This window comes from Carlito syrichta, unplaced genomic scaffold (assembly GCF_000164805.1).
Source record: "Carlito syrichta isolate Samal-C Ts95f unplaced genomic scaffold, Tarsius_syrichta-2.0.1 Scaffold301825, whole genome shotgun sequence".
Lineage (NCBI taxonomy): Eukaryota > Metazoa > Chordata > Mammalia > Primates > Tarsiidae > Carlito > Carlito syrichta.
In genome coordinates this window covers 104,416-117,321 of record NW_007245921.1, presented here as the reverse complement: position 1 = coordinate 117,321, position 12,906 = coordinate 104,416, and the positions used below count along the sequence as shown (strand labels likewise).

Sequence of the window (12,906 nt, the reverse complement as noted above, 5' to 3'; positions counted from 1 at the left end):
GAAGGAGGAAGGGAAGGTGAAGGGGGAGGGGAAGGAAGGAGGAGGAGAGGGAGAAGGGGGAGAGGAAGGGGAGCTACTTTGAATTCTTCAAGAAGTGCTTTTGATAAGGAGTATGAGGAATATGGATGGAGTTTATTTTCCTTCTCTCTTAGGAAACGATTAGGAAGATCTGGTAGCACCTAAAATGGTTGTTTTTTAAAAATAAGAGCTCTCATGGCTAGCAAGCTGTTGCACAGCTGTCAGTGAAGTATGTCTTGACACTGACTGCCATTGACCTGCTCACTGTCCCCGCTGACTCATCCCGGGGGTGCTGAAGATGACAGATGACGGGGGTGGGAGGCGTTGGTGAGATGAGAGCCGCATCTTTACAGTAGAAAACACAGGACGCCAGAGACGCAGACAGAACATGGGTCCTATTTTATAACAGGGAAAGAAAGTCCAAGATTAGCCGCCTATAGTCCTTTGCCTGGAGGTAGCCATGAAATCGGTATGGTTGTGAAATACTCATAGAACAAAACAGTCTACTCCCCTGGATTCTCAGCCCTAGGCAGTCAGGGATAGGAGACTGTGCTCAGTCCCTGGGCGGCCTCCCTCCCTCCCTCTCTGTCCATCTTTCCTCCTTCTGTCTTCCTTCCTACTGTCTTCCCACCCGAACCCTGCACTTGCATTTCCACAGGCTCTTGACTGCATGCCTCTCTCCGCATCCTTCTTTTCATGTGTGTCTCAATGGATAGACAAACTAAAAAATAAAAAATTTAAAAACAAAGCTAGCTCTTGGTATGGGAATAGCTGCAGGCAATGTAAGAGCCTTTCTGGAAGAGTAAGGGGCAGGGTTTAGCATGGCCCTCACAGCTCAGGTTCAGGTCCAAGGATGGTGTGCCATGTGCCTGGGTAAGCATCACGAGTCCTCAGATGCTTGTGAACCCATTTATTGACAGTCCCGACTCACACACGTGGAAGTGCAGGGATGCCTGTGCACACTCACCTCAGGCGCATTCTCATCTGTGGATTGACAAAGCATACATACCATCCACGAATATCCTTCCCTTCAAAGAGAGGTAGCATCTCAATGCAGAAAACCCTTAATCGCCTTTCTACAAAGCCGATCATCCCAATACATCAGGCGGCGAGGGCGTAATAAGGACTTCGTTTTATAAAAGAATATTATTTTGTTATTGTAGAGCACATTCATACTACATGATAAAAATGAATACAACATAATATAAATAAACAATAACAAAATAACAATAAACAGCAACATCTTATAGTTGGCAGTAGGGAAACTCAGTTAGAAGACAGCATCTGGTAGGTGTGATGCCAGGCTCTCAAGGCCTGCTGGTTTCTTCCTGTAGAAATGAGGCTAGTCCTGCCTGGCCCACAGGCTCATGGGGAGAGGAACAGAGTTGCACAGCGGAAGAGCTTTGTTCACTTCCAGGCACAGTCTGTATTTGCGTCAGAGGAGGGGGCTGGAGAGTATGAAATGCAGAGCCCTGAGGCCGTGCGGGGCCAGGGCAGGCAAGACCCAAGCTCCTGGGAGTGGGATGCGGTGCTCCTGAAGGGAAGGCTGCTGAATGGGGCTCTTGGTGTTTTAAACAGGAAAAATCTGAATACTGGCTCTTCGTCATCTTTATGCTACTGCGATTAACAGAATTAGATCAGAAGAAGATTAAAGTGGAAGAAAAGGTATATAGTCCCGTCATTCCTGGTGTTTGTGGGTTAACATGCTCAAGAGTTCATGCTGCCGTTACAAAACCAATATAATCAATACATAAGGCACAGAACAACAAATAAGGCAGATTGATTATTTGGGGAATATGTCCTCGTCATAGGCTCTGTCCCTTTAGCCTCCTGCCAAGGTGAGTGTCAATACCAGTGCAGGTTGTCGTCAGTGCAGGGGAGGGCTGGCCGTGGGTTTGGGGTGACACCCCACATGCTGGTGGTGGCAGTGGTGGCAGATGTGGGTAACTATCGTGTTTGGAGGGTGTATGAGTCTATCTGTGTCACTTAGATGTATTAACAATAAAGTGTATTGAGTGTTATTATACATAGTATCAAAAGGCACACAAATAAACCACTGCTTGGATACTTTAAATTTGTAATTCTGCTCTTTAGAGCAGTGGTTCCTCTGGTGACATGATCTGAGAGCAACCAGACCTTGAGTGCCAGTGCCTGTCCCTCCCACACCCCTGGCTCCTGCTGGGTCTTGCCTTAATGGCTGGTGGCAGCTGAAATCTCTGCTAGTGAGAATTTCTTACAAATCTGAAGTGGGAATGAAACAGGCATAAATGTGAAGAGAGACTCACATTCCATCTCGGAAATGCCTTTCTGGAATCTTGGTTAAAAATAGTCCCAGATGCTGACCTGTCACTGTCCTCACACTCAAAGACACCTAGCAGATTTCTCTCTTCCTCTGACATTTTGCAGAGGGAACAAATGGAAAGCCACATGTTAGGTAATAGCGTGGTAGCTGAGGGTGACGTATTCAGAGTGATGGAAAAGACAAGGGGACAGGGACAGAGGCCCACACCAGGAAGGAAGGGTATGAGTTCAGAGGAGGAAGGCTGGGCAGAGCTGGTCGCTGGGAATAGTTCTAAATCTCCCAGGTGCTGACTGCCTAGGATCTGGGGCTGGACATTCGATCCCGTTTTCACATACTGAAAGTTGGAATGTCTACCGACTAAACGCAGGCACAGATGAGGGTTTTTATTTTGTTTTGTTTACCTTTCCCCCATTCCCAACCAGGGAATACAAGGAAGTCGGAAAGTAGGAGACCACAGGACTCAACTCAGTATTTTAAAATAATGATCGTTTTTGGGTTTTAGGAAAATCAGAGTAGACCTGAGGACTGTGCATAGACGCTCATGGGCACATGTCACACTAGTTGGTCTACCGGGTTGCATGTCTGGAATATTTAATTAAAGAAAATCTGAGCCTTGTTTTCTTTTTGGAAACAAAGCTTTTCCTCTGACATTTCTAATTCTGGCCAAGGTTTCGGCTGTGAATAAATACGACCCTCCCCCCGAGGTAGTTGCCGCCCAAGACCACCTGACCCACGTGGCCCACAGCATGATGCAGCCTCAGAGGATCTTTGACAGGTACGTGGTGGAACTCAGGTGGGCAAGCAGAAGGCGGCCTTGCAGTTTGCCCTGGCCTGTGTTTCCTGTAAATGCTGCCGTCTCCCTTCCAATGAACTGCGTTGTCTCAGTCACAGCATACACCATGCTGGGCGCCCGTGGCCCACCCACCAGTGCTGGCCCAAGCATGGCAATGAGGTGATTCACCTTGCTCTTTGATCTGGGCCTCTCTGTGGTGGCGAGCCTGTGCCGCCAACAGTAAAAACAAAGTTCATAGACTCTGCTGCCTCAGGACAGAAACACAGACCTTAACATCATTAACAGAAAGTTGTGATCATTAGCATCCATGGTCCACTTTTCCATAACTGTGAGTGAATGCTACGTACCCATGCCAGCAAGTGCCCCATGAATCCAGATTTTTAGGGAGCCCCTAGAAGGAAGCCCCACTAGCCTATAGGAAAGCTGAAGCAGTCTTTGCACTGAGTTGCAATAAACCCATCTTGGGTGAGCACGTGAACAGAGTCTTTCACCTCTGAATTCAAAGGCAGAGTTACCAGTTTCTTTAAACAATCTGTTGGAGCAGATGGTCATTTATGCTGTGAGTATAATGCAGAAATGCTGTCACTACCCAAAGGCATTAAAAAAATTCTTATGAAAGAAATGTGGCTACAAATGGCCTCTCCTCTTCATGTGATATTTGCTCCTGTGTGTCACATGGTGGGCTTTCCACAGAGAGCAAAATGTTTTATTTCGTGACCCAGGACATGATTTTTACATATAATTTCACAATGTAGATATTGGCAGTTTCACATGTTTATGTAGACCTCTAGGTGAAATGACTTGTCATTTATTTACATACATCTGGAAAAGCACGTTTGATGTAAAAGAAGGACATTTATGTCCCATTGTATTTATTTCTTTTCTAGGCTACGGTATTGGTAGTTGTTTCATGCTTTAGGGTGCATTTAGATTAAATATGTATCAAAGAAATTTGCAGCAGTGCTTAATAAACATGTATGTCTTGATTATTTCTGGCTGTCGGACTGACAAGTTTGCCTTTGCTGGCCACGCAGGCCTGAGTGTTCCAGAACGGAGCGGGGTTTGTTGGGAAGCTCATGGGCTCGGGAGCAGGCTGGCATGAGACGACCGTGGGCCAGGACACAGGACAGGGGCTGGTGGGAGGTAGCCATGCTCTTCCTGCTCCTGGCCAGGGCAGGCACCAGAAGTCAGGACCCACGCAGGCAACGCTGACTCGTAGCTTTGGGACATATGCACTGCATTATTCGGGAATCACTCTCCCCTCTCCTGGCATGCCCAGGATGAGGATTCAGTATTAAAATGGCACAGTCAAGCCTTGACTCTGTCCTGGCATTGTTGATAACTTCCTGACTCTCTTCTGTGATGGAGTTCTCTAGGCTAGTCCTAAACATGTCCTGTAAAATCTGTAATCAGCCATTTCTCCAAGAAGCCCTGGTTGTAGTGAGAAATAGATTTCCCAATCCCACTCTGGGTGTTCGGGAGACGCATTGCTACCAGGTTGGTCATTGTTTCTAGGCTTTTTGTTGGAAAGAACTAGGAAAACATATCTATCTACTCACCCACCCACCTCCCACCCCCCCATCTACCCCCCTTACCCCCACCCCCTCATTCATTCATCCATCCACCCACCCACCCTCTCACCCATCCACCCCACCCACTCATCCATCCATTCACCTACCCATCCACCCATTCATCTATCTGTACCTATCTGTATCTCTTCAATCTATCTATAGATTTGGATAGATCTATAGATATTTGGATAGATATATCTGTGTCTATGTATGGATAGTCAGATTAAATAACTCCTGAATTTTGATACTTACCATTCAATTTTTTTTTTTTTTTTTTTAGTTAGAGTCTCACTCCATCGCCCAGGCTGGAGTGCAGTGGCACGCTTATGGCCACCCCAGCATCAATATGCTGGACTCAGGCAATACTTTTGCCTCAGCCTTCCAAGTAGCCAGAACTATAGGCACACACTACCACGTCTGTCTAATTTTTGATTTATTGTAGAGATTAGGTCTCACCAAGTTTCCCAGGCTGGTCTCAAACCCCTGGGCTCAGGCAGTCCTCTCACCTTGGCCTCCCAAAGTGCTGGGATTATAGGCTTGAGCCACCACACCCGGTCACCATTCAATTTTAAAACTACAGTTAAGCTTAACTCAATCTTTTCTCTATTATGTCTGTATTTTCTTTTTTCCCACACCAAGAATCCTGGTTCTAGAGGATACAGAGAAAGATGAAATTAGAAAATCCCATAATTACTCATTTAAAAAATCATAGTAATGCCACCATGGTATCAGAATACAAATAATATTACTACCACCAGCATGATTACTGAAAACATTAAAAATATTTTTAACCTATGCTCTACCCTACCCATTCAGTCCTTCCCCATGTTTTTTATTGTGGCAAAATATACATAACATAAAATTTGCCATTTTAGCCGCTTTTAAGTGTGTGGTTCAGTGGCGTTCAGCATTCACAACATTGTGTAACCATCACCACCCTCTATCTCCAAATCATTTTTATTACTCCAGGCAGCAAGCAGCTCTGTACCCACTAAGCAGTAGCTCCCCTTCTCCCTGCTCCCCGCCCCGATAACCTCAACTCCACTCTTCCCTCTGAGTGTCACAAATCTGCCTGTTCTACATATTTCATGTGAGCATCTCCCCACTTAAAAGAGCGCTGTACTGTATTTATGTTGCCAGAGCATGCTGCCATCACACGCTCTACCTGCTCCTTCTCTGCCCCCACTTGGTCATCGTTCTGTGACTGATGCAGTTATTGCGCACTCCCGGTTCTTATATTGTTTTCTCTTGAATCATTTTGGTTTTCTGAAGCTTGTTTTCTAGTAGATTTCTTAGGAAGAGGTATGGGATCACTGTCCCCTGAATTCTTGCCTGTTATAATAATTTGTGTCCTTTATACTTGAAAGCCCTTTTTGCCAAATATAAAATTCATGACTCACACTTTTTTCTTGAATGTACTCCATTTTCTTTTGAAATAAAATGATGTCAAAGTCTGATAATAATTTAATTTTCTCTTCCTTGTAAGTCATGTGCTCTCTTTTTCTAGTTGGACATTTTTTTCTTTGTCTTTAAAGCCCAGTAATTTGGTACTGTGTCTTGGTACTGGGTGTTCTGGGCAGATACTTCAGGTATCATGGGTGCTCTTTCGATATATAGGGTTTTTTATTATTTTATTTCAGGGACGTTTTCTTGAATTATAGCCTTTAATATGTTTTCTGTTCCTTTGTTTTGGTTTTCTTCTTCAGGAAGATCTCCTTTGCCTATTTTCAATAACTGTCACTTTCTCCCAAATATTTTTTTCTTAGTCATTTAAAAATTATTTTGAGATAATTGTAGATTTACATTCAGTTGTAGGAAATAGTACAGAGTAACTCCATGTACCTTTCACCCAGTTTCCCAATGGAGACACCTTTTGTAACCTGGTAGAACAGCGAGCACCAGGAAACTGGCCAGGAAACCTACCAACCTTCTCAGGTTTCCCAGTTTTGCATATGTTTGGACATCTGTCTCATTTACCTCTATGCAAGTTCATCACATGGAGATCCATCTGGTCACCTCTGCAGTCAAGTTAACAGAGGTTTTGTCTCAAGGATCCCTCACGACACCCTTCACAGCCACCGCCTCTCCCTCCCTCTCATCTTGCCCAACCCCTGGCCACCATCGCTTTGTACCCATCTCTACTAGTTGTCCTTTCATCGATGTCATGTAGATGGAATCATGCGGTGTATAACCTTTAGGGATGGCTTTTTTTCCCCACTCAGCATAATTCCCTTCCAATCCGCTCAGGCTGTTGCATGTATCAGCAGCTCATTCTTTTTTCTGACTGAGTTGCAGTCCGTGGTATGGATGCATCACAGTGAGTTTAACATCCACCTGTGGAAGGACATCAGGTGCTTCCAGCTTTTGGCTCTTATAGTGAACGCCAGCTCGAGCGTATGTGTACAGGTTTCTGCGTATGTGGTTTTAGCCCACTGCTTTCCGCGAGTGCCCAGGGGCTGTTTGGGGTTCCCTCGTCCCCGGGCGTGTAGGGTCCGGCCCCTGCCTCCCCTCTCTTTCTCCTGCTGCTTTCATGAGTCCGTGGCTCATGGCATTACCTTTCCTCCTGGTTGTGTGTGTTTGCCATAGGCTGTTTGCTCAAGTTTTTCTGAAGCTATCCAGAGAGATGGAGGACTCTGCTGTTTCTTAGGATCCTCACAGGATCCATGCCTCAGTCACGTGTTTTTACATTTTTAAGTATTTTATTCTGTATTTCTACAATTTGTCTCACAAATGGAGTCCAGACACATCAACTCAGCATGTTGCAGGAGACTTTATTAACAAATTCATTTTCTAGGCCAGTCTCCAGACTGAGAAGCCAAGCCCAGATACACATGTAATTTCTTTCTGAGTAGCTCTTACTTTGAGCAAGTTAATCAACCTCCCTGCACTGCAGTTTCTTCATGTGTTAATTGGAGATAGTAACAGAGACACCTCCATCACCTTCCCGTGGTAATTAAGTGAAGTAATACACAGCAGCTCCCAGAGCCGTGCCTGGTGTACAGCAATCACGAAGGTGCATTTCAGTTACTACTGTGAAGTTTGCTTGGACATCTGTATTTTAATCTAATAGTATAGGCATTAAACTTTTAACTTTCAGAGCACAGTCTTATTTCTTTCATTGATAAGTTCTGGGAGGAATACTTCACTCTAGCTATCAAGAACTAATGTATACTACCACATTTTTCCTTTAAAAAATCTTGTTAACACAGCTGTCCTTCAGTAAGTGTCTTATGTAGCAAGTGCTTGTTCAGCTGGGCTGGTGATGACCAGATGGAGGGAGTCAGTATGCTGTCTGTCTGACAGAAGGAGGAGACACTGAGTCTGGCTCTGTGTTGCAGCACCCTGCCCAGCCTGGACGCCCCATACCCTATGCTGATACTAACTGGTCCTGAAGCCTGTGGGAAGCGAGAACTTGCCCATCGCCTCTGCAGACAGCTGAGTACGTACTTCAGATACGGGTAAGTTTGTTTACGGGCTTGTGAGGCTTGGACATTCATCCAGGCTGTTGCATGTATCACCAGTAGTTCATTCCTAGTAAAATCTCAGCTATTGCTAAATTTGGCTGTTAATTTTAAGCAAGTTCAAAAATGTACAAAACAACTTAATATTTGAGTTATATTTTACAATAAAGCTAGAAGTGGTAAGTGAATTGAATGTTCAGTAGATATTAACTCTTAGCAAGGACAGCACTCCGGTGAGTGTTGATCCTCGAAGGCAGATTATCGATGAAATTGGATCCCTGTGCTGACCTGGTCTCAGACTGGTGGAATGTTGATTCTCCGGCCATTCTACTGGATATAGTAGAGATGACTGCCAAAGCAGGCTCCTGGTCATGGGAGAAGAACGCAACATATTGCAGGATGAAGCCAGACAGCTTATCCTTTGTGAAGCAGACTGAACACACAGCAGTGATCCCCCAAGTCCAGGCAGGCAAGCCTGGCTCGCTCATGCCATTACACACCTTTTCCAGGAAAGGCTCATCAGCCTCTTTGCCATTTATTCAACTGTGATATACATTTTTGCTTTAGACTTTGCCTTTCCAAATGTCTAACTTAATTCAGTCCCAGCGCAAGTCACTGTCCAGGGTTGGAGATGTGCCCTTTTTGTTAAGTATGATGGCATTTTCACACACTCTCCTGTTACCATGAGCCGCGGCAGCACGGGTCACCAGGGTGTGGTGGGGCGGGGCAGGTCAGGGCCAGGCTCCACTGACTGTGCCCGGAGCAGAGTGGATGCCCTTTGAGAGGCTTTTACTCCAGATGGGGCTTCCTCTCTTGGAGTGTATTTCAGGAGGTAGGAAGGGAAGGGGCAGCCAGGGTTTCCTTTCCTTTCCTGGGAGTCAGCATTCAGTTCACTTCATGTTCTCTGGTTTCCGAATGACCCAGTTAAAGTAGAGGAAAGTATCCTAAAAATTAGATCAATCCCCAAAAAACCCTCCAGCTGGATTGATGGATTTTATAGAGATTTCTGGGAATCAGATTTAGAATTTTATCTCTGTGGTCTCTTAAACCGGTTTGCTCTCGTATTTTTTATGTATGGCAAAGAAATTACTTTTAGATTAGTGGTGTCTATCAGCAAGCCAAGGATGTAGGACAGCAGGAAAACAAGCACAAATTATTTTCTAATGCATTGCAAAAAAAGACTGTTCCCTGCAGCTACACTGTCCAAACAATGCACGCACTATTTTAAACAGGCCCTTTATTTAGAAATGCACAATTGCACCCTCATTGGAGCAACCCTATGGCGTAGATGCTACAGGATAATTTATTGACTAATACACTCTAAACACCCTGAAGTAACAAAAATAAATTAACAGTATCAGAATAAAAAGTACAACATGCATAATGCTTACATGCAAGGGTGCTAAGCCTGCTTAAGGGACAGGTGGACGCAGTGAGTGGAGGGCCCAACCAGGGTGGGGCGCATGTGAACTCACGCTGTGTGAGCCTGGCACCTTCACAAACCCGTGTGACCTGTCAGAGAAGGCGCCCTGGTTCCTTCCGCTCCCATGATGCCAGTTGTGCTACAGTGGCCGAAGCCCAGTCCTGTTTGCTTGGGATGTGCTGCCCAGTCGGTGTCTGCTTGGAGGGCTGCTAACTCATCATCACTGTGCTGACCGTCTCCACTTCACACTTACCTGGCCAGGTACCCCACTGCTGCCTTCATGGAGCCCCTTGCTTCCCGTATTAGCCTACCTATCTGGTGTGCTCGCGACCAGTTTCTTCAGTGTCTCTTTTCCCTGCTTGTCTGTGAGTGGGGTAGAGGCCGTGTCAGCCTTGTTCACCATTGAATTCCCGCATACGACCAGGCTGTTAATAAAACCGTGGTAAATATTTAAGTGACCAACTCACAGACTGAGTGAGTGAAAGGATGGCTGAATTAATGGTATTGTGAGCAACATCTGGTGGGAATGACTGTCATGAGAAGCATCGGTTATTTCCCCAGCCTCCACTGATGGAGATATAGAGGGAGGGATGGATCCATTCGTTTGTTCATTCTTTCAGGGGATAAGTGCAGGATTCCTCCCATGCCAGTCCCTGGTCATGCAGTGGGTGCAGACCTGGTGAGGTCCCTGCCTTGTGAAATTGGTCATCTCGTGGGGAACCCAGACCTTGGGTAATTAGTGCCATGTGAGATTTATGTGGAGACACTAAGCAAAATCCTGCAACTAGCTGCATGCTCTTGTCCCGGTCCTGCCACCACTGCGGCCTTCTCCTCCGACTGGAGTGTGTGGTGCGTGAAGGAGACTCCCACGCCCTCACCAACCATATCCGCCCTTGTCCCTCCCTCCCAGATCGGGAGCACTCACTGTCGTTCTCACGGAGGCAGAAGTCAGGATTTGCTTGGTGGCAGATTATCCTAAGGATTCCGTCAAGGCATGAATAAAAGACTATGTCACAGGATAACAAGCGTATTGGACAACTAATGCTTCCATCATTGAGAAAGTAAGCTAGTTCTACCACTGTATGCAGCAACTTCGTAATAAAAACTAGGGGTGAAACCAGAGCACATCCTCAAGGGTGAGGCGTTGCTCTTGCTTATATTTTCTTTTATTTTATTCCTTATCCAACGTAAGTTTTATTGATTTTTAATTAAGTGAAGAGAAAAAAGGCAGGAATACAGTCTCATTATGAGACATAAAAACATTTTAAAAGGCACTTTTGCCACCATTTGCATAAATCTTTTCTTTCCTTTCGATTTATTTAATTTTCTCCTACTATTTTACTTCCTTGTTAAATTACATTGATCCAAAATCAGGCATTCAATGAAATTTTTGTATGCTAAGTTGCATAAACATATATAAATATTAAAAACATAACTCAGTCATATAAATAATGTCGATATGGCCGAGAGATCTTGCTCTCATCTTTGGTGTTGATTTTACTATTTGCTCTTGTTCTAGAAATAGTTGGGGTATTCTTCTTTTCATGTATTAGCTATGGGTGACCTGGGGATGGGCATTTGCTGTCTTCAGAGTCTCTCTTGATTTCTAACTGTATACAGCTTAGCAACTTCCTGGGAAAGTGCCAAGTAGTAAGAGCAACACAAAATAATGTCAGCATGCCTGTTGTCTTCTGACTTAAGGCCGTGAATATGATCTGACTGGTCCTGAAAGGAAAACTTGATCCTTCCTTGGGTCTTGGTTTCATAGCCACCTCTATTTGTCTAGTCTCCTCATGATGTTGGCTAAGTATATTTTATTTTTCACATTGTAATACAGTAAAGTAAAAGACCACAGCCATTTAACATGAGATGGTATGAGCTACAGCAACCTAAATACAGTCTGAAGTGTCTGTTTTTGCACATGTGACACATTTGTAGAATGGTGCATTTATTTATTAACATTTATTGAGCTGCCCATGTGCTATCCACTGGTGATGAAACTTTGACATGAACAGACACAAGTCTTGTCCTCTTGGAAGCTTACAGGCTAGTGTGGGGTTGAAAAGGTAAGTGCAGTCTAGCAGTGGAGTATGGTGGGTGCTGTTTATGAGAGATGGGGAACCTCAGAGACAGAAGCAAAAGAGAGAAAGATGTGAGCTTGAGTGGGCATTTTCCAAGCAGCCCCATTGACTGGATGTGCACATTCAAGTGTGGCTATGCTGAGACTGAGGGAATGACAGAAGGTAAGACTGGACAAGTAGACAGGCATCTGATCATAAAGGGTTTCCAAACCTGTGTTTTAGAAAGCGCCCCCTGATGGCAGTTTGGGAAATGGGCTCAGAGAAGGAAAGCTAGAGACAAGGAGCCCAGCTGGGACCCAGTGGCTGGGATGACAGCATGAGTTAGAAAGCAGGCAGGCGGTGGCTTCCTGGAGTGTGATCCTCAGACACAGGATGTGTGTCCACGGTCACATAAATCATGTCTGGCAACTTATTGGCACATGCCTTCCTTGAGTGTTCAGAACAGTTTAATTTACCCACCACATTCCTTGAGGAACACCTGGACTTTTGTGGATACCCATTGAAAGAGCTCACTCACTATGGTATGCTATCGTGTGAGTGAATTTGGAGGTGTGACTGAATTCGGCTTTGCTCACAGCCAAGCCTCTGCCTCAATATCCGCAGTTAGAAGAAGTTCATTATTTCCTGAGACAACCTGACTCAGAATTGAGATTCTGAATCTGCATGTTTCTGAATCACACTGAAAAATTCTGCGTTCCCTCCCACCTGCTGGCCCTGCTAGACATCCGTTCTCCCTGTGACATTTCCCTGGGTAGTTCGATATTCCTTATTTGGTCTGGTGTGGTGGTAGCCACCATGACATCTGGGCTTGACTTGCCTTTGGGATGTCTAAGTTCGCCCTTAGGCTTTTAGGACCAGAGCTGCAGTTGGGTTCATCTCCAACCCAATCCTTTCATCTGTTGAGTGAAACTAATGGAGTGTGGCTCCCAGTACAAGCTATGACTCAACTTTTACTATGATTTAACTAGTAAATTAATTAGTAAGTAATAAACTCGTGGGAAGACTTGGACAAGGGAAGGAGAGGGTGCTGAAAGTGATGGTGCAAGCAAATTTCTTTGTCTAAAATTTGCACCCGTTTTTCTAAATAAGTTTAGTGAAACGTTGGTCCTTTTTAAGACGATTATATTGGGTGGCATCCTACACAGTGACCATTTGTACAAGGGGGGACCCTCCAAAATCCACAATTTATTAAAATATTTAGTCTAACATGTTTAAACTTCAGTCACCTTCAAAGTCCTCTCCATTTGGTGCAATGCA

General features: G+C 44.9%; 1 protein-coding gene across 1 annotated transcript in view; it reads left to right on the top strand.

The window, feature by feature from the left end:
- LRGUK (leucine rich repeats and guanylate kinase domain containing) overlaps positions 1 to 12,906 on the top strand; it is a 97,757-nt gene that overhangs the window by 34,840 nt on the left and 50,011 nt on the right. Inside the window, exons 10-12 of the mRNA XM_008055333.2 lie at positions 1,597 to 1,683; positions 2,989 to 3,095; positions 8,023 to 8,142. Coding sequence (XP_008053524.2) covers positions 1,597 to 1,683; positions 2,989 to 3,095; positions 8,023 to 8,142 — 314 coding nt within the window. The remainder of the gene's footprint in view (positions 1 to 1,596; positions 1,684 to 2,988; positions 3,096 to 8,022; positions 8,143 to 12,906) is intronic.